Here is a 27,155-nt window from a genome sequence, read left to right on the forward strand (position 1 = left end):
GCTGTAGCTTTCCCCTTTAATCTCCATACATGGTTAAGATATAGTTTTATACATTTTTCAGGGATGTAACCTTTAGATTCATGAAGGAAATTCTGTGTTTTCTTAAATGTAGGGAAATAGTGTTCGGATTAGTGTGGTAAATATAGTTTTAAATTTAGTTTGCAATTCCAGGATGTATTTTTTATCTAGTTTCCAGGGTTGCACATGATTTCAAGAGCCACATATTTTTAAAAGCATATAACTGGTATTATTTTCCCTTTATAGTAATTGGGACAGTCTAGAATCTCTTTCTCTATCCCTCAATAATGACTTTCATAGTGCCTCGGGAAAGACACTTCTCCCAAAATGCTCTTTTGTGAGCGTGCAACAGAAGAAGGCTGCATTTGCTCTTGATAGCTACTAGGTGTGTGTCCAATCTAAAGCAGACTGGTGTTTCCTGTCATTTCAGGATTGCTCTAGAGACGCAGCTAAATGAGGGTAAAGACAAACGATTTAGGTGGTTCTGATCAAATTTCATGTTATGTCTTTGTCTCGGCCTCTGTTGCCATACCAGGCTGAAGTTACTGTTATTGTCTCTTAAAACAGCCAGTTGAGTTACACAGAAGTAAACATGACCTGGCAGTCATTTAGGATCAGTTGTCTGAGTACCTGCGCTCTTACTAAATTTATAACTGTCACAACATCTCAGTCACCCTGTGTTTTGGTGTGCCTTGTTTCATTGACAATGGCTTGTGTATGTTGTCTGTGCATGGCTGGGCAATAACCTTTGTAAAGAGATAAGGGGCACTGCCAGCAGCACTTTAATGTCTGGCAGGCCAAGCAGAGGCACGTACTTTGCTCTCAGGACATGAAAACAACCTGCACCTGAACGTCTTTGTCTTTTTTTGTCTGTTTGGATTGAAAGGAGGAGCTCAGCCTCAAAGCCAAACTTGCCTATTGTCTGGAAACACACGCACACATGCACACGTTCATTGTTAGTGTGAAGGGTCTGTCATCTTTGAACATACTACAGGGTGGAGGTGGACAGCCTGTCATTGTTCACACACGTTTTCAAAGTTACCCCACAACACAAACTTGTCGGCATATGACCACATTTATGTAGCATGACATTTTTCTGACCCTTAAATCCAGAGAGAATTACAGTGAGTAAGTAAGGGTATAGGATTTTGTTGGGGAAGAAACATTTTCACAGAGTAGAATGGATACACTGAGGGTTGAACCTGTGACATTTAAGTAATGGGATGGTCCCATTCAGCATTATGCAGCATGAACAGCTGCTGCATGCCTCAGATGTTGGGCTGTTTGAAGAGAGACATATCACCTGAGGAACATCCTCTCTGGTGGCCTGATTAGAGTTTTTTATATCTAAACATTTCATTCATCACACGAGGGCTTCCACTATCTCATGTTCATAACACAACAGTGAAGCCTAAAAGGGCAACAGAGAAATAATACGCACATTTTGAAATGAAAATGACTGACCCCACCAGGACTTTCTATACCTTTAGATATAGTTGCTGACTGTCAGTGTAGTAATATGAGTGATGGTGCTTTCTTAATTACCTCCACACCATCAGGGTTTTGTAATGCAGCTAAAAGGAGCAGAGTGGTTTAAAAATTCAGAGAAATTGAGGTCAGAGATTACACTGAACATTAAGTCAGGTTCACTCTAGAGTCTAGACAAAAGTTTAAGTTGTCTAGGGCTATGATTACTTTCATTATCGATTAGTATGCTGATTATTTTCTCAATTAATCATTCTGTCCATAAAATGCCAGGGGTATGGGGGAAAATATCAGTACACAGTCACACAGTGCCAAGTATCAATTTTTTTTCAATGTTTATACATATATATATATATATATATATATATAAATTATAAATATTACAAATACAAATTGAAGCCTACTAGAATAATATAATCAATTGCCTTTTCAGTCCACTAGCTAGTCACTGGCTGAAGTGAGATGAACAGACTGAAAACTATAAGATAAAACAAAAGTTTGCCTTCGGGAACATAATATTCAGTTGAAAAAAAAGGTAATAATTCAAAATATATTTTATCACATTACTCAGCATATCGCAACATATTTAAAATGGCAGTAATATTGTATTGTGGCCTGTATTGTGATAATATCGTATCGTGGATCTTCGCACCCCTATAAAATGCCTGATAATTGTGATGTTAATTTTGGCAGTTACTTAAGATACAGTGTTGACTTTGGACAGCAATGCTTATTTCACAGTTTAGTCGTTTTTATCCTTCATAGTTTTAGTCTTATTTTATTTGACAAATAGTCATTATATTTTAGTCAACTTTTAGTCATTACATTTGGTCAAAATGGTTTTTTTTCCCCCTTAAAATTAATTCAGTTAGGCTAATACAGCTATCACAAATTGACATCAAGGTAATAAGTTGTATAAAGTGTTGAAATTTTACATATAGATATAGACATAATTTTTTTTCTCCAACTACAAGTAATTTGTACACATTTACAAGTCCTGCGACTGGCAGCTGCTTGCTCTGCTGTGTTCAGCAGCTAAGTGGAGCTAGCAGAAAACAGCCAACAAACTCTGTAAATACGTTCAACAGCACCGGTGCTCTGATCTTAAAGCTCATGCTGCATTACGGCCGGGCTCCACCGGCTGCAAACGTAAGCGTCACGTCAGCGTAGCGTTGCGGCGCATTCATTTGGGCTCCACTGACTGTGTACGGAAGCAACACATAGAGAAGCCAGCGGGGTTGTTTACCGTTTGCTGCGCCGAGAGGCTGCATGTAGGCTGCATGAAATGTTAAAGCATTTCCCACAAGTTTACTGTACTGTTTGTCATCTAATTGCTTTCAAATGTCCGCCACGGACATTTACACAATGTCACGGATAAACATGGGTAAATGCATGAAAAAAATCACATATCACCTCTGATAATGGTTTATTCATTTAAAAACACATTGTGCTCGTTTAGCACACTATTTCATGTAGTTTTTATCTGCGGGAGGGTCGCGTAGGGGAGCGTAGCGTGACAAAAATAGAAGAGCCGTGTAAAATAGAGAGTTGTCGCGCGACAGACGGGGGTTGTCGCGCCGCTCCCGTTGCCGGTGGAGCCGTTGTAATTGATTAACGGGGGCGAGCTGCTACGGGACTCGCGCTGCAGACGTGTCGCGCTGCTGACGTGCCCGGTGTGGAGCCTGGCCGTTAGAAAATAACTGCAAGCCAGTCCGTTCTTGCCTTCCTAGTTTAAAAATGTTTTTCATTATGTTATATACAATGCATGTTTATTAATGCATTCTCCTCTCCTCTCACTTTGACTGTCCGATAGCCCACCACGAACATTTTAGTCCTGTCTTGTATCGTCAAGGAAACAAAACATCGTTTCATTTCTTTCTTTTACCAAAGATCTATTTTTAGCTTGTAAATGTCTCGTCTTCATTGTATAAAAAAGGTCGTTATTGAAAATTTTTCGTTGTAGTTTTCGTTAACAAAATCAAAGTGCCTCTTATAGTTTACCACAACCCAAGATGACATTTTCAGATGTCTTGTTTTGTCCTACCAACAGCCTGTGGAGGGTCTTTCAGAGCGTTTTTTGGCTGGTATTGACTGAGAATGAACCAAAACAATGAAGCTGTTGAGCTCCAAGACGCCAAAACCCTCCATAGAGCCTAGGGGAAACTGCAGAAGTTACGACAATTTTCTGTGTGATCACCAACAAATAAGTCCTTTCAGATCACACATCGTTGTTTTACTCATTGATAATATAAAGAATATTGCTTTGTGCTGCTTAAATGATGGTTGCAAGTGAGTTCACACCAGACACATTAGAATCTGCAGGCTTAGATCTCTTTAATAGAATTACTTTTAACTATAAGAAAAGACTACATTCTGTGTGATTTATAATTAACTGTAGGTTTCCATTTTATTGCATGGTGGTCCATGGTATCGTTATACTATTATATTGGATAATAAGTGAGTAATATCATTGGATATGCAGAGGTCTGACCAGTGTACCGTTACATGCTTTGCGATTTTAAAACTGTTTATGTATACATCGGCATGTGGGCCAGTGAATGTGTACACACACGTGGTCAGGTCTAGTGTCATGTTGTGTGTGTGTGTGTGTGTGTGTGTGTGTGTGTGTGTGTGTGTGTGTGTGTCTTGACTCTATTTTGAGTCCTCGAAAGCCCAGAGGAAAGGACAGAGACAGGGGTCAAAGAAACTGAGTAGTTCATTGACATTTATCTCGTCTTCACAAACTGTGGGTGAGCAGTTGTTTCGTTCCCGTGTTCATACATAAATGCCTGTTTTTCTAGCGTAACCTAGCCTGTGGGCCATTTTCACAGGTAATTATACCTGTGGTTCCAACATAATGGCGAGGTATTAAGTGTTCCCAAGGTTGTAGTCAAATGAAGGGCAAGCCAAGACCCATATTTAGCCGTGTATTTCCTGTAGTAAAATTTTTCCTTCATCACTTAATTATTTTTTCTTACGCAGTAGTATTCCCTGAAGGCAGCTGTAAGACTCACAGTATTTTACCATTGATGTTTAGTAAGTGAAGCTTATCACATCGAGAGATTGAACTCTTGACACCTCTACACTCCTGTGGTTACCATTAAATGCTTTAAGCTACATTTTGAGTGAACTGAAGCTGTTAGCAACATTTCGTCAACCTTATTTGTGGAAATTACCCCTCAAATGCCCCTGTGTACTCTGTGGAAATCCCTTGACTCATTTTGGATTTAATTGATGGCCGGATGGCTACAGCCGACACTGTCTTTTTCTCTGTGTGTTCCTCTGTGTGTGTATCTTTTAAGTGTATTCCCTCTTAAATGGGTAATGCGTACTACATGCCTGGACATGCCTCACACAAGACTTGATCATACACTCTTGATTTTCAGTGTCAATGTTTAAGGTATGAGTCAGTTGGCAGTAGATTAGGCAACAGTGAAAGAGGTATTTTCCAAAGAAAAGTAAGATAATAGAGAACGTGCTTTCCTTTGAAAATCGAGCATACCTAAACCCGACTGCAACATTTTAGCACTGTTTTAATTTTTTGACACAATAGATTGATTGACGGACCTTCTGTTAAACTGGAATGCTTGCTATAATCACAGATAAAATACCACAATGGCAGTGCAGTGCTCCGTAATCTTTTGAGTTGTGACCCTGAATAGCTCTCAGGACTGCGTCTGTTGGCAGTGAGCTACAGCATGAAAAATTGATATGCTTGAATATGTTTCAGTGTGTCCCACAGAATTAGAATCTGTGTGTATCAATCTGGGTTCCCTCTTCCCTTCTGGGGGTTTTGGGAGTCCGTGAACACAGCAAAGGCAGTAGTTTCTGGAGCTTTGACTCACTGGGTGGATATGTAATCAGTCAATCCGATCAAAGCTGATAAAACCAGACTGATGGATGAGAGGAGCAGTTGCTGTAGAGGAAGTACAATGAACACTTAAGTTGCACATACACTGTGCCAGACGTTCTGCTGCTCCGTCTGTGCCCAGAGTATGCTCTGCACTTTGTGAGTGTGTTGCAACGAAAAACCAAAAGGTTTGTAAATTCAAACAGCCCCTACTGAACAGCCCAGCTCCAAAAATATTAAATCAAAACGTGGCAGCAGATGTTTCAATCGTGGCAGGCCGCCACATATAAATGTCCACATGAAAACCCTGAGTTGTATTGTTGCCTTTGCATCTCCAACGTCCAAAAAAATACAATGTTTATGTGTTCAGGCTTGTAAACTAAATTTGCATCAGCATTTCTCCATGTTATTTTGCAATAGTGAAACATGACCTGCCATGTAATCTTAAAGGTCTTTCAGCATTTATATGAAAGGTTTCGTCAGTTCCCCTGAAAGGTTGGTCTGTCCAGTAGTTTACGTTGTGAAACTTCCAGTCTGATGTTTAGCAATGCCAAGATATCACAAGACATGGGCCCTGTTCTTCAAATGTGGCTTAAAGGGAAACTATATGTTTCAACCTGGAGCCTTTTTTCCCATGTTTTTGTGTCTAGTGACTGACTACTGGGAACAAAAATTAAAGCATAAGCATAGGTAACTCTTCATAATGAAAATATTGTTGTGATAATCACACTAACAGATCATAATGACACATAAAAGCTTCAAAATTAACAAGTGGGATATTAACTGAAGTATCTCATTTCATAGAACAAAACATGAAAATCTCTTAAGCTTGTGTTAAACACCTTATTTCAGGCATCTAACCAAAAACCCATTCAAAAAACCCACTGACTTTGAGACGAGGGAACCGTGAGTGGTAAAATTCAACTCATTCCTGCACCACTCTATCATCAACATTCTAATCTAGATATCTTGGTTATCCACGCACAAAGACTTGACTCAAAACCTGTATACACAGTTCATGGAATAGACTTAATCTTGCATATGTGCATGAGTGTTTAGGGAGGAGGGGATTCAACACGACAGGTGACTCCAGCTAAAGTGTGTGTGACATTGCTTGGTGTAATATTTGCACCTCATGAATAAACCAGGCATTTTTAAGTCTCCTGGCCAGCTAATGAAAAAGGCTCATGAGGAGAGCTCATTTCCGTTTAATACCTCAAAGTAAAAATCATTCCTGTAAGAGCACACAATGATGATTAATTTTCTCATTTATAATGGTGCTCACAGAGGGTGTGTTTGTTGGCGGGGTTTGGGGGCCTGCATTGTTACACTTGATCTGATTTAAAAAGGGTCTTGATAAATCTTTACATAGCATCAGCCTTTGTGTGTGTGGCTTTAATTATACTCTCAGTTTATGTTCCTGCACGTTGTATTAGTATTATTCTAAATCAGTTTATTTATTGTTGGCCATGTCTTATGTCTCTGTAGGTAACACATTACAAACAGTATCCTCCCAACACGAGTAAAGTGTACTCCTACTTCGAGTGCCGTGAGAAGAGGACAGATCCCACCAAGAGCAGAAAAGTCAAATATGACAAAACCGTCTTCTACGGCCTTCAGTACATCCTCAACAAATACCTAAAAGGTAAGTCCTGACCATAGACTGTGTAAAATAATGGGCATAGCTGCTGTGATGTCACCCAGTGGTTTGTGGACTGGTGTTTTTAAAGCCTCAAGTTCAGCATTTAAGCTGTCGCCATCTTTGGAGCCAGAAGTGACCATATTTGGATGAGAGGGCAGAGCTGCGGATGAGTGTGGGGTGGATTTGACTCAAAAGCCTGTTCAGGGCGGGAAATCACACCTCACCGTTCTTTACGAAAGATACAATAACGTAATGGGGGAGGGTAGAGTTGTGTCGCCTTTAAGCCGGCACCAGAGGTAGCGATAGTGCTAAATCAACAACTGCGTAAAAAGGACAGCCAGCAGGACGAGACCATTGACGGGCCAGGTGTGATGCTCTGTCGGGCCACAAGCTGCTAGTGGCAGTTAGGAGCTAACTCAAAATGTCTACCATGCGGTCAAGGAGCTCCTTACCTTCTGAGCGGAGGAACAGATCAGCCGCCATTAAATAGGAACAGTCAATGAGTGTTATTGCCATGTTGATGCCATTGTCATTGTTGATAAAGCGCTGCCAACGGGTATGTTATATGTCTCACTAGAGGCCAACACTGGTGTGTTACGCTTCACACTGGGGCAGCATGATGTCACTGTTGTTTGGTTCTGTGCGAAAATGCAAAGTTAGCATAAAGAAGGTACTTCGTAGTGGCCCTATAGCGCGATCTCTGTGTTGAAATGACTTCAAAATAAATTCAATCCCGTTCAGTTGTTGTGATTGTTAAAGATTAGCTATAGAGACCAAAACCGTTTATTTTCCCAGGCTTTAAACATGTTTTTTTCTGATGTGAAGTTTGGCATTTAAACATGGAGGTTTATCCTCCTGAGACCTGAACTTTGTTTGGTATGCATTTTTAATTTCTCATAGCTATTTGGGATCATTAGGACCCGGTAAGTATGAAAAAAACTAAACATTGTCAACGATAGTCACAATGTCCTCAAACGAGATAAGAAAGTCCCAATGTCCTCAAACGTGACATCCTAATTAACAGTGTCTTATCTTGTTGCTAAAATTGGTCACATTTGTTGCCATATCAAACTACAAACATTATTAACCATAAATAAACAAGTTTCAACCATACAATGTGATCAGGTTTTGGACCTTGTCCACTTTTGTGTCAGGATCGGCTGTAGACTGACTTGGCAAAGATGGCTGCCATCTTGTTTTTACATTAATTAGTGTATTGTGTTCTGACTACCACTAGGTGGCACAAAAAAGTGTCCACGAACGAGGACAACAGATCTATGTTAAGAAGAATGAAGTGTAAGGTCCAGTTAACCCAAAATGTGATGTTCTCTAATAAGGACACAGGGTCTCAGGAGGTTATAGGGATTGATTTTATTCTGGAGCCAGCCTCCTGTGGCCCTTTAAGGAACTGCAGCTTTTGGCACTTCCATGTTGGCTTTGTTTTTCAGCCCTTGTCGCTACTCCAGAATTGATATATGCTGCTTATAAGGTGCCCATGTTTTGTGCTGCATATACAGTGGAATGAAAGTACCCTTGAGGTCAACACTGAAGCGCCCACCTTCGACCCAGTAGGAGGCTGTCAGTGACAGTCGCTGCCAGACTGAATGACATTGCAGCTTGCAGGTTTTGCCCTATGAAGCCACCACCTCTGTTAATGATTCTTCATGTTTGTGTAAATATGTTTCCAGTAAACTTAACAAATTAAATAAGGGTAACAGTTCACTACTTTGATTGCATAACCCTGGGTTTTTTTACTTTCGTTTCTCGGAGTCAACTATACACCTAATGCTTCCACCCTTTGTCCAGTGAGTCCCAGTTTACAATCGGGGCACATACCAAAAGCCTATTGTAATGCATTATTGGTCCCCGTGGGAGAATTTTATCTTTTTAGCCCTCCCCCCCCTTTCTCCAGGACAAGGTCAGAGTAGTGCAGGGTCAGCTGCAGAACTGCCTGCCTGAAGCTGCTCAAAATTCAGTGTATTGCTTAAGGGCACTTCAGCAGGGCAGGTGCTTTCTATTGTGGCCTGCAGCAACAGCCCATCTACTCAACAAGAAGGTTACAGTGCGCTTCACATTGATTAGACTGCACAGAGCTTAACACAAAGAAAAGAGTGAAACGAGGCAAAGTGTAATGCATACAATATGTTCAATGCTCCAATTAACTCAAGTTGGTAAAGGTGAATGTTTAAGTTCATCAGTGTGATCCCGAGGGGCATGAGAGAGAGAGCGAGAGAAGGAGTGGAAAGAAAGTAAGTAAGAACGAGAGAATGCATCTCCCTCCTGTCCCTTAAGAGGATTTCATGGTGCGGTAACAGAGGTGCGGGGGAGAGAGGGAGCCAGGGAGAACAGAGAGGGAGAAGACAAAAGCACAGCTGCTCTTTCACCGTATGAGGGAGAAAGACCAGCTGTCTGCGCAGGGCGTCCCTCAGAGCTCAATGATTAGGCCAACTATTAGAGATGCATCCTTGATCCTCGAGCTTATGAAACCAAAAGTGTGCATCATGATTCTTCTGAATCATGGAGTGGATTTTAATCTTCTCTGGCTGCACTTTTGTCGAGGGAGAGGTTCAGCAGGGAACGTGAATGGGGTTTACATGGATAAAGGAGGAGTTATAGTGAAAGTGAAAGCAGAATCTCTGTTTGCCCAAACCACCATATTAGATTTAAAATAAACCTCACTGTTAGGAGTTTGAATTTCTCAGTTTTGCATTAAAGGGAAACACTTGTTATAGTTTTTCATTCATTCTCCCAAAATGGAAAGTATTTCAGTGAAAACAAGGAATTGGTTTAGCCCTGAGATTACAGGAAGTCATGCCTTTCAGTGAGCAATGTTAGTGACATTTTGGAAACGGGGTGAGAAACTTGAAAGAGAAACTTTCCCACCAAATCGATAGTTTGGGATTTTGGGGTAACGCGCTCATTTGCTTTCTAGCTGAGAGTTCATTGGGAAAATTGATGGCCCACTTGGAAAATGGGCCAGAAATCTACTTGCCCGAAAGTCAGTTTTTACTTCCCCCAATACATATTGTTTTATTTAATAGGGGTTATCAAATTACAACAAAGAATGAAGTTGATGATAACATATATATAAATAAATGCAATAAAACCTCCACAAAATAGCATTTTAAGTCTTGTGTGTGTGATTTATCCTGACTTCATATGGGCAGAGGGAATCTATGCTATTCGCTCGGCTAATTTATACAATGTAAAATGCCATAGGCTTGTGCTAATAACGTTAGCATGTTATATTTGTTTGGAAAATGTTTATAGTATAAGACAGTTGTTTTGTTGGTGAACCATGTGAGCTGTAATGGTAACATTATCTTTGTTAAATGTTGCTGTTGTTCCTGACCACATGCTTTGCCTAGAGCTGACGAGTATAAATCCTGCTTTAGTCCCCCTTCCCAAAAACAAAGTGTAAAACATTAACGCTTACAATTTGTGGCTTCCTTGGGGGTTATGTGCTGTGCTGCAATGCTTTTTTACTTAAAGTGCTGACTTCCTGGAGTCTTCTTGTTACTTTGACGCTGCCAGGCAACTAGCAGAGATAATTAGTCCCGCACATATCCCCTTCTATAACCTGTTGTGGTTGTTGTGTACAACAGTTTCTATGGTCCAGAAACTTGAAATGAGACGAATAAGGAGGTGGCTGGTGTGTGTTTGGATAAAGACGCCTTGTCACCATGCACGGGATGCTTCTAATTGAGTTACAGCAGTGGACAGTAGAGTAGCATTCCAGTGCCTTCTCTCTATCAGTGTGTGTTTCTCCGTCTCTCCCTGAACCTTCTTGTGCTTCTTCTTTCTTTCTCCCTCCTCCTCTCCAGGAAAGGTAGTGACCCCAGAAAAGATCCAGGAGGCGAAGGAGGTATACAGAGAACACTTCCAGGACGATGTTTTCAATGAGAAGGGGTGGACGTACATTTTGGAGGTATGAGAAAACACTCTGAAATACACTGTCTTGGACATGTACACACAGAGGACATACAGTGTGTTCCTGATAAACAGATAACAGAGCAACCTTGCAATCTGATGAGTCACGGGGGCACAGTCTGCAGCAGCAACGTTGTAAAAGTCATATCATATGCAAACATTTTCCTGATGTGTAATAAAAACCTGCCCGTCAAAATGAGGAGAAGCTGAACCACTTTTGGTGCAGCTGTTTTCCACATGAGAAAAGGCCTGAACTAGTAAAATTCCTTGGATAGAAGTTCGATTCAGCAGCTAGAAATAAATCACATCCCGTTTATATGTTCCAGAAAATGTTCATACAATGTTCCTGGTTAAAGAGAGGTACAGTTTCAGCACCTTGGAGAGAGCACAGCGCTCCGTACTGACAAAGTATTTTCTCGTGTGAAGTGAAGTGTCATTAAACTCTGATTAGTATTCAATTATCTCTTTGTCATCGCTTACAACATCGCTGAATCAGCGCTCAATCTGGCAGCCGTGTTTCTTATGAATCACTCTTTTTCATGTTGATTATCTGTAAACCAGGGATGCTCCTAATGACTAAATTTCCCTGATGTTTAACAGAAGTTCAAACTTAGACGTAGGCTAAAAGTAGGAAAAACTGTGTCTAAAAAAATATTGCATAGATTAAAGAGCCATTTGAATTTTTTTGAAATAACCAAATCAGATTTTAAGTGCCGCTGAAATGTGTGGTGTTTTGTACTGTGTGCTATGAACATTGCACATTATCCGTCAAAATGTAACAACACACTAAATTGAAGTTAACAAACAACCTTTATTTACTGTGTATGTAACGTTCCGACTCATCTCCATTCAAAAACACACTCGAGGTACCTCTGTCACGCAAGAATGTGCAAGCATATTGGTACACACATACACACGTCAAAGCTTCTTACCTTGCACCTGAAAGCATGTCTCCTGTTCAGCCTGGTGAGAAGACATCCAGCTAGTGTGAGTGTATGTGTTTTCGGACCAACTTAGTTGCATATAATGAAACTGTTACAGTAATCTTCCGTGAATAACCTTCCATGTAATGCAACTTGATGGCAAATTTGTCTTCTGTAGCTGTCAGAGCAGCATTGCCCTAATATGTGTCAAAATGTGACAACGTTTACATCACGGTCATCTCTTCATTACTCCCCACGTTCTGTCTATTCCTTCAGGTTTGCCAGCTAAATGAAATTATATTGAAATAGAGTTTGAATCTGATATGCTTAAAAAACACTGAGCAAGTAGGGCAAGGAAAAAATATACATATATATTTCATGTCCTATCCTTAACAACCATCTTGTCCAGTCTTCTTTACTTGACTCATCATTTGAACAACTCTGGAACATCCAACCTTCCAAATATCCATTTTTCAAGGTATTTGCAAATCAGACATTTCCTTCACTCAGATACCAAGCTTCCCTGAGACACCTGATACGAACACTGCTGATGGAATTCTTTCTTTAAACCCGTCACACAAACAGCTGATATTCACCATACATGACAAGTTAGCCGAGATCAGACACGCCCCTCTTGACAAAATCAAATATGTCCGGGAACAAGGTTTTAATACTTCATTGTGGGACAGCGTATGGGACTGGTTAACTCATCATCATCATGAGTCTTCTGTTATTCACATGTTCAGGACGTTTTCCAAACCGTATCCTCAATCCTCAACTTTGGCCTCCAACCCAGCCCTCCGGTCGCCCTAACTCCTATCCAACACCGTGCACTCTTTTGCCTGTCTGCTGACCAGACGGGCAGTTCTAATCAGATAGAGAGAAACTGCCCCGCCCACCTATGCCCAGTGGCTGAGGGACATTATGTCCTGCTCTAATCTTGAAAAGATTCGCAACTCAATTTGTAACTCAGATAAGAAATCCCCTTTCTGAAATACTTCTAGAGCTGTCAGTGGAACAGTTCTTGGTGCTTTATGTCAGTGTATACTCTGAGAAAGTACCCCATCATTCTGAACCTGCCTTTTACATAGGCATCTCTCTGCCATTACAAGGAGGATTGTAGTGGGAGCACTGGGTTGTCAGGTGTGACTGTGTGGCAACTGCAAATGGTTTACGTGGCTCACAGGTCAGGAAGGAGCACTTAGCACGGTTTTGCTTAGGACTCCAGGGAGGTCTGTTTCATCGCATGGTTATATGATACTATGCTGTTGCTATTGATAAAAGCAGCACACAGACAGCCCACATCAAGCATACAAATGTTGCTTTTGTAGTGGTATGTCTTATGGTATAGAGAATGAGCTGCTACTTGTACATTGTTTTATCCATCGACCAGGTTTGAAATGCAGGAAAATCTGTACGCATGTATTGCATGATCTCACTGCCTCTTCACATCGCGCCCAGGCGTGAAGCACACGTCTGAAGGTCGACTCTCAACTAGAAACTGTATTGCCTCCAGATGTGTGTCACTTTAGTCTCCCTTTTTCAGGTCATCTCAATAAAGCAACACTCTGTACAAGCCAAAAAGAAGAAACTGTCACAGTTTAAATCTGATTCTGAGTGCCATATTTGTGTGTGTGTGTGTATGTGTGTGTGTGTTGCAGAAATACAATGGACACCTGCCTATTGAAATCAAGGCGGTGCCAGAGGGGAGCGTCATTCCTCGAGGCAATGTCCTGTTCACAGTGGAGAGCACAGACCCTGAATGCTACTGGCTCACCAACTGGGTGGAGGTAGGTTTGTTTTTTTTGTCTTCTGGGCCCAGAATGGATAGCGGGACAATTCCTGTCCTGACATGACACAAGTGTGTTATTCAATTACTGTGTGTCAGGCTGGGAGAAGTTGCAGTGGGCTGCATTGGAGCAAATTTAGGATTCAGTGTTTTTCAGCTTTAAAGCGATTGTAAAATTCTCATCGCTATGCTCTCGTTTAACAGTTAAGATTTTAATGTGCCACTTCTATTGCTACAAAAACTACATTGCCAAGCATATCAGTAAGATTTAACGGCTAGCTTTATTCGATTATTGATTTAAGGACAAAATTATATTAGCAGCATTTATGCCCTTTTTATTACAATGGAGAGTTAACGGTTTTATAAAAGCCATAAACTATTTAGCTTGGCAGCGCACCCAACGACACCTCTTATCTCTCCTTAAATCTCCCTGAATTACAACCCTGCCATGACTTATTGCTTCACGGCCGCTCAGAGATGCGCTGTAACTGCAGTTAAGTCATTCATAATGGTTGGCTGGGAAAAAGTACAAGAGCAGAGAGTCAGGTGCTTGTTTGGTGTTTTTTTGTAGTTGACAAAAAGTGCTAAATCAACCGCTTGACCCGACCAATGTTCTGTTCCCTGAGGCATCACAGCTTTGACATTATTCTGAACTGTGTAAAGAATGTATGTCCACTTTATTCACTTTGCATTTTGATTTACTGAAAGCCTGTATCAGAGAGGAATGGCCACTAGGTTCACCTCAGGATTTTACAGAGCATATAAAGTCTCAAAAGGCATCGTATTCATTGATCTAAAAGGAAGGCCTTAACTGGTATTAAAATACTTGAAATCATTGTTTTATAAGCCTTAAAAGAAGGATCTTATAAATGTTTTTTTTCTGACGTTACATTGTATAATCTCAAGATGATTGGTGACATCTAATTTTTAGAAATTAATTTACCAAATGCCTCTCAGGTTAACATCACACACATCAGAATATTGGGACATCAACAGCCTTTATCAGGATATTCCGAATAAGGACTGTTTAAAGGGTGTAAAAGGATTTTTATTTACAATCAGACTGCCAGCCTGTATAATGGACTACTAGATCAAGTAAGCTGGACAGTTATTGTTTTGTATTGTTAGTCTTAAATCTAACTTGCCTGAAGCTGGTCGACCTGTAAAGGATTTAGTTCCTAGCCCTGTGTCTTTTTGATAATTGATTTTACACATTTTCACCACCAGGCAGTCATAACATACATTGCAAATCACCAAGTATGTAAACACAATAAAGCCTGATGGCTTACTTACATTGTGGTACCTTTTTAGATACAGGAGCTGCTTTGCTGGTGTATTTGCTGATCTTCCAGCGACTGGTCCCAGTAAACTGTGGTTTTTACACTTTTAAAATAGATTTTGATGCAGGCAGTCTGGTGTGTAATGCAGAGTCCTCCATGCCGCATTTATTACATTGCGCTAATGCACTGTGTGAGTCCACCCCGAGATGAGGAAGATCTCATGAACTTAATGCCGCATGAACAGACTTGTCGTCAGTGACTCGGCAGAACTAAATTCATTTACCTCAACCGATATCTCCACTCTGTCTCCTCCTCTCTTTCTAACTGCTCTCTGTGTCTCTCTTTTCCCATGTCTGCCCCTATTCATAAATATCTGGGTTGACTTCTCCCATATAGCTTCCTCCTTAGAAGAGGATCAAACCGACACAACAGGCTGCCTTTGTTTCGCTCCACTGATATATTTGACATTCTGTACAAAGGGACGTGTGTGCAACTCTTACACATACATTTCTAAGTAACTACAGTGTCTCCTTTGATTGGGTATAAGTCTGTCTTGTTTTTACTAAGTATCCCAGCAAGCTGCTAGCTGTGGGACAGGTGTGTAGGGATCGTCTATTAAGTGCAACACTGAAAAGAGATAGCCCACAACGTTCTACTATAACTATAATGACGAAAGGGAGGAGTGCTTGGACGCAGGTCACCCAGAGCCAAGAGCGCAGTCACAACACACACGCTGTCCTGATAAATTTGGACACAACACATGCACGTACACACACAGTCTCCATGGCTGATATAAATACATGCATAAACACACACACACAGTCATTCTTCATGGCTCATGTAAAATTAGCCGTAGCGTTCAGCCTGCTGTCCTTGGGCTGTTTCTCCCCTCTGCTCCCGCTGCCACTCCTTCTTTTTCCTCACTGTTTGTCATTCGCTCTGTCATCACGACGTCCCTTTTGATGTCTTTCTCGCTCTTTCAGCCCTCTGTCCCCCTGACCTTCCTCATTCTCGCCCTCCTCTCTCATCCCTTATCTCCCTCCATTTTGTTCTGGAACGTTGACCGGGAAGTTATGTTGGCACACGTGCGTGTTTGTGTGTGCGCACATTCCTCCTGAGTGTTGTTTTTACCGTGCTGCTGCCCCATTTTACCATCGAGGCATTGCCCCTCACAAACTGTCACACGGTGATTACTGTGTTTTATATTTAGGGATTGTCACAGTCATAATTCTCAGAGAGGCGTCAATTTAAATGCAAAAAAACCCCACAGAAGTCATGAGTAAAAAGATTTTAGGAGAAAGAGGAGGCAGAACAGTTTACTTGAGGTGTGGATCATGTGACAGTGATTAAATCAGGTTAAGATATAGATTCCTCATGCAGAGGTCAGCATGCAGATAAGGCAGAGGGCACATGACCTTGCGTGTGTGTGGAAGTCAGCCTTACTCGGTTAGTCACATCAGTCCACATTATGGTTTAGATCATGATTAGTGTGAGGAGGAATGTGACCCGCTCAGGGTCATCGGGTGAAAACACACACTGCACGGTATTAATAGGCCAAGTCAAGCGAGGAATGCAAAAATGTCATTTTATTTTCTCGTAACCGTCTTTTCACTTTGGCGTGCTTGCTCTCGTTATCTGCTGCTAATGAGGCTTGACACTCTGCTGTCATTCCTATCATACACACACGGCCTCACATAAGTCTTAAAAATAGGGGTGAAGGGGGAAATTGCGTCGATACAGGAATGCTAAGTATCGTTTTCCTGCGACATAAATTTTGTTTGCTGGTTGCTGCAATGAAAATGACTGAAGTGAGATAACAGACTGAAAATGATCTTATCTTGTCAAAAATTTTCCTTTGTAAAATTCCCCAGGTTGCATTGGGTACAGATAAGCCACTTGTTTTCATATTGAAACCTGTGACTCTGGTCCAGAGTTGACACGAGGCATCAGGGAATGTATTTTTCCCACAGTCAGCGCCCTTTGATCCCCCTGAGCCTGTTAGTTTTGGGTTTTCATACCAGTTGGATACTGGGAAAGCTGGATAACTGGACCAGACATTCGCTGGTCAGTTCAGTGCTGAATAGAAAAATCACTTGTGCTGCAACTTCTGCTGTCCTTGTGAAACTTCGATTCACAAGTTCACATTTCACATTTGGTTAAAGAGGCTTAATAGGCTTTAAAAAACAATGTGTTTTTTGTCTTTAAGCTAAGATATATTTGTAGAAGGAGGTAATACATTAGTAGGGCTGTACCGAATACTACTTGCTTCACTGATAACATTGACCTCCAAATTCTAAATCAACATTCAGTCTATTTATCCTCTTTAAATCTGGTATTACTGCAGAGTTACAGACAGGGTGATGCAGCAGTGATATCATCGACTGTCCCTGTGCGCTAGCCAGGTTATGCTAGCAGCAGATCCACGTAGGACAGGCTATGCCGACTGGAATCGACTGGTTTAGCAGCAATCTTAACAGCATCATAAATTACATTAACTCATTCAAGAAAGTTGATTTAATCATAAAGACTGACTCGTTTAATCTGATGAATCACTTGATTCAAATCAAGGATTTTGTTTGAGGATATTTTTTTTTATGCTGATGATATAAAATATGACAACAGACATTTGAAGCTTCGTTTAAAACCTCAGTAAAAGCCTCAAATGTTAAAAAAAAATGGCACCCTGAAATGAAAATAAACAGTGAGCTGGACTGTCCTTCTTCCCTCCGTCAGACCATCCTGGTTCAGATCTGGTACCCCATCACTGTGGCGACCAACTCCAGAGAGCAGAAGAAGATCCTCGCCAAATATCTCCTGGAGACTTCTGGGAACTTGGATGGACTAGCGTATAAACTGCATGACTTCGGCTACAGAGGCGTCTCCTCACAAGAGGTATACTTAATATACAAGCCAGTAGATACTGTTAAGGTGGAGTTGTATAGTTACCCATAAAGGAAAGTTTGACTAAACAGTCTCAACTCAAGGTCCACTTTGTCATTTTTCCTGGACCAACATTATGTTACAGATAAAAGCCAATATGCTGACCGTGAGTCGGGATTGTTTTCTCAATATTTCATCTATTTGTCAACGTTATGAGGCGTAAAAAAGGTGTCTTTGCCCTTTTTCCTCCCTAACACCATCTATCTCCCTCCTATTTGCAGACTGCAGGCATTGGGGCCTCCGCCCATCTGGTCAACTTCAAGGGCACGGACACGGTCGCTGGCATCGGAGTCATTAAGAAATACTACGGCACCAAGGACCCTGTGCCAGGCTTCTCAGTGCCTGCAGCAGAGCACAGGTAGACACACACATACACACTTTCTCCGTTTAAAGGTTCTGCATGCAACATTCAGAGCATTAATGTAGCAGCAAAACACTACTTTCTATGTAAAGATACAGTGGAGTAACAGTGTCTTGAGCAGAGAATGAAGTCACGCCATCTCTGTGTGTGTTGTAGTCAGAGCTTCTCTGTGGTTTGTTGTGGTAAACTGCTCCAAGCATGCATGTTAGTGGGACTGTACCTGCCTCAGAATTGTGTCAGTGGAATCGCATTTGGCTGTTTAGTGGATACTAGCGCTGAAGATTGTAGATTGCAACCAGCTGAAACTTCTCCTGGTTAGCATTCCTTCAGTGTTCACTTTTCACCAGGAGCCAAAATATCCGTAGAGGTCTCTTCCTCTCCAAAACAGACAGACCCAGTGATTTAAACTGGGGAAAACACTAGATAAAGCAGTTTCACGTTACAAATCAGCGTTTGCCCTACTCTGTTTGGCACGTCGCATACAGGCCGCTAGCAAAGCGCCCGCTAATGTGTGCTCAGCTTTTACCATGAGCTAAATTATCAGCAGAGGTTTCCTCCATCTCAAAACAAACTGACCCAGTGATTTAAACCAGCATGCACACTGAATAAAGTAGTTTCACGTTAAAAAAATCAGTGTTTTTCCAGCGCTCGCGTCGCAGAGTGGCTGCTAACGAGTATGGTTCTTATTTTGAGGTGATGACACACCAAAGAAAACATACTTTTTATATTTTATTCCATTTCTGCTAATATATCCCCCTGCATCCCACACACTGGAGATTTAATGTTGCTTGTTGAAGCTTTGTCTCTGCTTGTGGAGCCTACATTTCTTAGCTAGAGTGTTTCCAGAAGGTTTAGTAGCACTTTTGCTGTTGTGATGTAGGGCAGTAGTCCATCACCCACTTTAATTATTACACCAGGAGTATAGGATCTCCGAGTTATGATGGGTGTTTGCCAATGTGCTTCAACTCCCCTTTATAGAGAAGTGCAAAGTTCACAGAAACTTTAGAGCGTAACATTTAGCCCCTGGAGGCTGTGCACAGCGCTAATGATCAGCATAAGCTACATATTCACGTATCCTCGGAAAGTACAGTAAGCACGTCTCAGCTTTGTTCATCTCCAGAGCTGCCTCTGGAGAGATAGGACACGTTTTGGCTCTGAGCCAAGTCTGAGAGCAAACTTTTTCACCCACAAGCCAAATTGATTTTCAAAATAGAAAACGTGTTTCAAATAACAGTTGGTTATTATCTGCTAAAGCTGTTGACGGAGGGAATTTATCAGCCTGAGTGAAAATGTACTCATCATTTGGCTTAGGGTGGTGTTAATTTGCTTCTCTGATTAGAGCTTGGTCACCCTCACTCTAATTATCTGGTTCATCTATCTCGGTTTGTGCAAGGGGGGCTGCGATTGGCCGGAGGTGAAGGTTTTGATTGGCTGCTGCCCTGACGCACATGCCCCTCAAATGTCTCTGGTGTTGTTTTATGGCACTGATCCATTTATCCTGCGCACACACACACTTTATGTTTCGCTCTCATGTGTGTAGAGTCGCTTCTTCCTTGCCACCAGGGCAGTTACTGCTGCTCCAGCGCACCCTTCTTCTCCGCACCAGTGCATTGTGGGATGGTGGCAGAAGTTGTCATAGTAACCATTATGTAATGCCCCCCCCCTTCCCAAAGTCTGTTTGGTTTCTACCTCAGAGGGAGGAGTCACAGTGAAATTCCACTTTGATTTGGATGTAGAAGGAAAGGGACGGGCGGGTGTTTCAGAGCAGAGGTGTGTCACCTTCAGAGCTTGTGTGTCCAGTGTTTACTGTACACTGTCAAGGTAACAGTAATGACATGAAGAAAAAGTAAGGTCAAATGGCTGCACAGAAATTTACACTGTAAGAAAAAATACCAGTTTTGTAGACAAGTAATGGATAGATCTGCACTGTAAATAAACTGCCACCAAATCAGTTTTGTTCAAGTTTAATTCACACACAAACCATCTTTTTTTTTTCTTTTAAAAATCTTGACAGTGCCAAGAAGCTGAGGTTTACTCTTTGTACACTAAACAGATTTCACATACAAGACTGCAGATATTATAAATGTCACCACATAGAACTGACAGTGCTTCAGGGCCACATTTGACTGAGGGAAAAGTTGTGTCCTTTTGTGGAGTCTGGATGTCCTCGTCTGGTCGTTTGACAGTAATTCATTTGGTGATTAAGGTCTGGTGTCAGCTAAGATTAAAACCTGGAGTGCACTGCCCTCTTCTGGACGATCTGTGACACTAACACTCGATGAGTGTCTTCTGACTGTCTTCAGTCGTTCTCTTTGTTTTACGAGAACATTTTCACCATTAATGTGCTTTTCTTCCTTTTCAGTTTCTCTTTTGCTCACGTAGTCTTCCTTCCACACAGATAACTAAAGTTCTTGCTACTCACAGTGGTGTTCCTTGCTGTTGAATCTCTCACTCATTTCCTACTTTGTATATTTGGAACGATCTCAGAACCCATCAGTGAAGAGGTCTGATGGCAATTTAGCCTCTGGGGGCAGCGATCAATATTTCATGGTTTCCGGTGTAGCCGGCAGATATCTGGGTAATGGATAACGGATATCCAGGCCATGACTTTCACTGCCATGCGCTGATCATTGTTCACAGTCCAATTAGCAACTTGAGACGTGGTGTTTTAGGTCTAGGCGACATTTTTGCTAATCTCTACAAACAGATACCTGCATATGAACCCAGATAAACAGATAAAAACAAAGGCTGATTAAAAGGTAAATTATCATCAGACAATAGCAGATGGGTTCTGAGATTGCATTTCGGCCAATGCGTTCCACCGCTTTTACTCTCCACATGGACTGTGTTCTTGCAGGCAACCAAAGCTCAGATGTGATCGGACAATACTACTCAGACTACAAATGGAAACCAGAATGCTTCCAGTACCAAAATCTTGTCCCATTGCCTACAGATTCAGCGTCCATATGCAGATATCTGTTTATAGAGATTATGTCTTGAATTAATGGTGATGAGTGGTCTCCATCCATTTATTGCATTCTTTGTTAGTGTAAAGCGCCAAGGTTAATAAAGTAAAAACCAAAATTAAAAATAAAACTATAATAACCCCGAAATGCACAGCACTCAAACAAACCACAGAAGTCGTCCTCAGTTTGTTATAATTTTTATCAACCATATGGAAGAATTACTGCAGGACAGAGAACAATGATTTCTCTTCCGTTCTCTCCGCAGCACCATCACAGCGTGGGGGAAGGACCATGAAAAAGATGCCTTTGAGCACATCATCAAACAGTTCCCCAGCGTGCCCGTATCCATCGTCAGCGACAGCTACGACATCTACAACGCCTGTGAGAAGATCTGGGGAGAAGACCTTCGGTCGCTGATAGAGGCACGCAGCGCAGATGCTCCGCTGGTTGTTCGACCAGACTCAGGAAACCCGCTCGATACAGTTTTGAAGGTGCGGTGACCAGGACAGCTTACTTCTGACCAGGACACTAACCTCCCCCTCTCTGTAACACCCTCCTCTCTTGATTTACCTCTGTCAGGTTTTGGAGATCCTGGGTAAGAAGTTTCATCCAGAGGAGAACTCCAAAGGTTTTAAGGTTCTTCCTCCTTACATCAGAGTCATCCAAGGAGACGGAGTTGATATCAACACACTGCAAGAGGTATAAAGACATCCTGCTTATGATGCAGTGTCACTGGGACACACAGCACTACGCTAACAAAAGGTTTTATCTCTTACATAATGTTACTGTGTGTGTTCTTCCACAGATCGTGGAGGGCATGAAGCAACACAGGTGGTCCATTGAGAACATTGCCTTTGGCTCCGGAGGCGCTCTGCTGCAGAAACTGACCAGAGATCTGCTCAACTGCTCCTTCAAATGCAGCTATGTGGTCACCAACGGACTCGGGGTGGGTACCGATAGATTAGGATATAGTTACCGTGTGTCAGTGACAGTTGTGGTAATCAAACAGTGAGTAATGTAGCAATTAAGCAAAATGAACCGAAACTGACATCCTTAGGTTTATATGACGCAGTCTCTGATAAATTTAGCGTAGAACTTTACTTCTGTTTCTGTTTAAAATGTGATTATTTTTTTTTTCTGTGTGGTGGGAAAAGGTGAATGTGTTCAAGGATCCAGTGGCGGACCCCAACAAGAGGTCAAAGAAAGGTCGCCTGTCTCTGCACCGAACACAGAGTGGCGAGTTTGTCACCCTGGAGGAGGGCAAAGGTGACCTGGAGGAGTATGGCGTGGTGAGTTTACACACAGTAGCACACTGACACTTTTGCACTTATGGATGTTTTCGAGTCTAGCACAAAGAAATTGAGTTCACTGACGGTGACCTGCCTCTTCTCTCACCTTCACATTTTCTCTTTCCCCCTCCCTCCCTCTCTCCCTTGTCACCTGTCCTCCTGTACCCCTGTTTCTTTTTACTCACCCTCTCTCCGACTTGTTTTCCTGTTCGTCTCCAGGACCTGCTGCACACAGTCTTTCAGAACGGGAAGATCGTGAAGACATACACTTTTGATGAAGTCAGAGACAATGCCAAGCTCACAGAAAGTGAGCTTGAATTGAGCGACTAAACCCCCCCCCCACCCCCCACCTTCCACCCTAACCCTGAAACAAACCCCCCTCAACCCTTCACCTTTTGGCCTCTGACGCCACCCCAGAAAATGGAGGTGGCGTGCACTGCTAATAGATCCCACTCCCAAAGCTTGAGAACCCCCAGAAACGTTCCTAAAACCCAAGACTCCCTTAAAATTCACGGATCTTCACCCTCAGTTCCAAAATGCTGCTGTTGGCTCTCCAACAGAATTGAGGGGGAAATTTGGAAACTCACACACCACTGATGAACGGCAAACACCCCATAAGTGTGAGAGGAAAGAAAAATAGAAGAGTGTGAGAGGTACTGTGAGTGACAGGAATGAGATAAGTTGCGATTATGACGATAAACCATGCGTTCACTCCACACGTGCCACCAACCCAAAACTGAACCTCGGCATGTTGCACTGATAGGCTAGACATATTGCAACGTAAGAATGTGATTGGCTGCTTTGAGGCAGTGTGTCAGCAGACTTTTTTTTTTCTGTGCCGACACAAATGAGACGATTGTGAGTGAGCTCCTGGCGGCCGCATGTGGAGTGAACCCACGGCGAGTCAAAGTGAGAAAGATGATGACAGAGAAATATGAAGCCGCACCCACACCAATGACTGCGCCCCGTGTATTGTGTACAGAACTGTTTAGAAAAAAAAAAATACATGTCTGAATCTACTTAGCTTTGTCTTTCATGTGAAGGAGGAAAAACGATGATCATGGTATGTAACGGTGCACCGATAACATTGACTAACATTGCTTCTCCTTTGAAACACAGAATATCGCAAACACTTTAACCATGGGTGATGAGGGAATTCATTTCCCCTCAGTTTTCTTGCTTTTAATCAGTAGTGACGGCCTCGAATATAAAAGGCCAAAATCTGTCAAGTACGACCTGAATATTTTATACTCTTACTCTGCCAAATAAAATGTTATGGGTGCATCCTTGAAGGTATATAACTGATCATCTAATCGCCATTATGTTGGCCACAGAGCATTCACATCATGAAGGTCCAATTACAAATTCTGTCCACCGATATACACCGATCAGCCATAACATTAAAACCGCCGACATGTGACATGAATAACATTGATCATCTTGTTACAGTGCAATGTTCTGCTGGGAGACCTTTGGTCCTCGCATTCATGTGGATGCCCCTTTACGCACTCCACCCACCTAAACATTGTTATATACAAAGCACCCCGCTCATTGCAACAGTACCCCTGATGGAAGTACCACCCCAGCATGGCAACACACCATGCCACACCACAAAAACTGCTCAGGAATGGCCCAAGGAATGTGACAGAGAGCTCAAGGCATCGACCTAGCTTTCCTATTCCCCAGATCCCAATCTGATTAAGCATCTGTGGGACAAACCGGTACCCGGCCTCGACAGGTCAGAGCCATGTCCTACGGTGGAGCCTCTGACCTGTCGAGGCATAGAGACAGGACCTCCTGTGTTGTCGGGCATCAGGGCGTTGCTGACGGATCCTTTGAGTCCTGTGGGTTGCAAGGTAAGGTACCCGCATGCCCAATGGATGTTCAGTCGAATTGGGATCGGGGAATTTGGAGGCCTGGTTGACACTTGAGCTCTAAGTCACGTTGTCCTGCCTGGGCACTGCCATCAGGGAGTGCCATTGCCAGCAGGGGTATGTATTTGGTCTGTAATGGTGTTTGGGTGGGTGGTGCATGTCAAGTGGCATCCACATGAATGCCAGGACCCAAGGTTTTCCAGAAGAGCATTATACTGTAACTTTTTAACAGCGCCAATAATAAATGAAAAAATTATAAACAGCAAGTTTCCTATCAATAGCTTCAGTGTTTCCAGAGCCCCAGATCTTTAAAAAACTAATTAAGATTTGAGTCAAAAGTTTTACGATTGGGTCTTTACGATGGTGAATGCTCTGGAAACCAGTCTTTGCTATTTAAGACCAAGAGTTGATGTAAAAGAAAAAAAAAAATACATCACAGAAATTGTCTTCACTGGAATGAAGATGATCTAGCTATGTGTTTATGAAAGATTATGTGGCTCCTGGGCTGAAGTGTGTGTTAAATGTTGGTTCTGCTGTGTGTGTGCGTGTGTGTGTGTGTTTGGATCTGTGTGTGTGTGTGCGCTGAGATTTTCTTCCTTTAAAGGATTGTGTAGTATTCCTTTTATGCAAATGTTCTTGTTGATTGGAGGAATAGAGAACACTCTTCCTTTTACTTTGCCAGCCTTTTGTTCTGAAAGGAGACGCAGCGTTGTGACAAACGATACAGTAGTGAGTGTGTTTTTTTCCTTTGGGCAATGTAATAGAGAAAAATCAAGAGGCAGAAAAGCGAGACTTGGAATCTTGAATCACCCCCTGACGGCAATGTACTGGCCATGCTTTGGCAATTGGTGGTGCACAGTTGCTGCTCAGCGAAACGCTGCCCTTGGTATCACTGCCTTAACTCGTGACAAGCGAGAAACTTCAGCAGCGGTGTTTCCGGAAACGTGTAAATGCGCCCAGCGATGTTTGGATTCGTTGCCCAGGCACAAATGGGATCTTGCTGATAATGCCTTTTGGAGTTAATTATCGTCCCATTCAGAGCATCTCAGTGGAGTGTCACTCCTGTTTGCAGGTGTGTTTTAGTCACATTGCTGAGTTGGCCTTTTCAGAGTGAAGGGATTTTTCTGTCGCAGCGCAAGGAGGGATTTAAGAGGAGCTGGTGACATCACAGGAAAGACTTTTCACTTCCTACCAATCTAAATTTGAATGTGTCTAGTGCTATAGTTTGTGACCAAATACCTGCAACATTAACAACATTCCTATCAGCCCCAGCTGTATAGAGAGGTCAAGTCCCTCTTTATTTGGAAACAGTATGTATGGTAGTTAGGTGGAGAGGGGCAAATAGTTGTTTGGATTGTGCCACTGGGTTACACAGCTGATGTTTGTCAAAAAAAAAAAAAAAAAGATCATACCCTCACTTCTGACTGCTGTACTTACTACTGATCATGGAGAAAATGGTCTTTGGGCCGCAGGGAATTTTGACAAAATTGCAGGTAAGGCCGAGCTGCTTCTATGGTGGCCTGGTGCAGCCCTGCTCATTAGCAAATGCTGACACGCTAAACTAAAATGGTGAACATGATGAATTTACCTGCTGAACTTTAGCATGCTAGCAGGTTGACATTAGCATTTAGCTCAAAGTATCGTCTCACAGAGCTTTCTCTTAAAACTTTTAAAACTTCTCAGCTCCACATACTGTCACCTTAGAAGCTGTTACCACAGTGTGCTAAGTGTTCTCGTCCCCGAACAGTTTCACTGGAGCTATTTAGACCTTAGGTGACTTTATCTGTTTGTTCTCACGCACACTGACCCTGCTAGTTCTCTGTGATTTTAGGAAAAACCTTGACGAAGCCTGTGATGTCACCGACTCCCATCTCTCGCCTCTCGCTCAGACCAACCTGCTTAAACACAAGCCAAGCTGGTAAACAACACAGCTACTGAAACAATGACACACTGTTTCCTTTATTTTCCAACTGTCGCCACTGTCATCCGTCAAATCATTTGTTTTCCAGTTCCAGAGTATCGACACAACAACACAGTTGTCGTTTTCTTTTCCCAGTTATGTGGTGCATTTAAGTAAAATTCTGATTTTACTATTTTGATACTGTCTCGGTTCTTACCTCAGAGAAATATTATTTTGTATGACAAGGGAGAAAAAAAGAAATGCCAGGAACATTGCAGTAAATATCCTTACTACAAACGATGCGGCCATACTGCCTTCTCACTTGTACATACCACAAATAGTTTGACTGAAAGCAGAGAGGCCGGTTAGGGAGACGACCACGCTATAGAGTAGGTTCATTTTTTTTTTTTTTTCTATTCTTCTTCTTTTATTCGTCAGAACAACCGTTTTTGTACCAACAGAAGAATATCCAAACCTGCTTGACTGAACTGGCAGTGTGACTGTTTTTTGTGAGTGTCAAGCTTTTAGCTTCTGTGTGTGTGTGTGTGTGTGTGTGTGTGTGTGTGTGTGCGTGCGTGCGTGTGCGTGTGTGTGTGTGTGTGTAGTCCTGTGTGAATGCATCGTGTGTGCGTGATGGATGACAAACTGTTTGTGAATACTTTTTTTTCTTTATGTTGTTGTTGTTTTACTCATATGTATATGTTGGTTGTCCCAAATTCTCTCCCAACACAACTGATATTTTAACTAACATAACTTGCTATATTGTCAACAATACATTGATTAAAGATGCCACCCTGTCAGTTTGGAATGGTTGATTTATTTTGCCTACTTGTGTATGATGTCAAAATGATTTCACTTGTTTAGCGTTAACATTTTCAGCTCAAATACCATCTCTATTTAGTGAGCCA

The 27,155-nt window shown here is 42.1% G+C and overlaps 1 protein-coding gene across 1 annotated transcript in view; it reads left to right on the forward strand.

Annotated features, from left to right (window-relative positions):
* The window catches only part of nampt1 (nicotinamide phosphoribosyltransferase 1), a 29,330-nt gene extending 2,270 nt beyond the window's left edge, over window positions 1-27,060 (forward strand). The window contains exons 2-11 of the mRNA XM_049566548.1: window positions 6,842-6,998; window positions 10,820-10,923; window positions 13,510-13,638; window positions 17,651-17,809; window positions 18,079-18,215; window positions 21,450-21,675; window positions 21,764-21,883; window positions 21,990-22,130; window positions 22,339-22,473; window positions 22,693-27,060. Coding sequence (XP_049422505.1) covers window positions 6,842-6,998; window positions 10,820-10,923; window positions 13,510-13,638; window positions 17,651-17,809; window positions 18,079-18,215; window positions 21,450-21,675; window positions 21,764-21,883; window positions 21,990-22,130; window positions 22,339-22,473; window positions 22,693-22,803 — 1,419 coding nt within the window. The 3' untranslated portion in view covers window positions 22,804-27,060. The remainder of the gene's footprint in view (window positions 1-6,841; window positions 6,999-10,819; window positions 10,924-13,509; window positions 13,639-17,650; window positions 17,810-18,078; window positions 18,216-21,449; window positions 21,676-21,763; window positions 21,884-21,989; window positions 22,131-22,338; window positions 22,474-22,692) is intronic.
* Window positions 27,061-27,155: the final 95 nt, after the last annotated feature.

This window comes from Epinephelus fuscoguttatus, linkage group LG22 (genome assembly GCF_011397635.1).
Source record: "Epinephelus fuscoguttatus linkage group LG22, E.fuscoguttatus.final_Chr_v1".
In the NCBI taxonomy this organism is placed as follows: Eukaryota; Metazoa; Chordata; class Actinopteri; order Perciformes; family Serranidae; genus Epinephelus; species Epinephelus fuscoguttatus.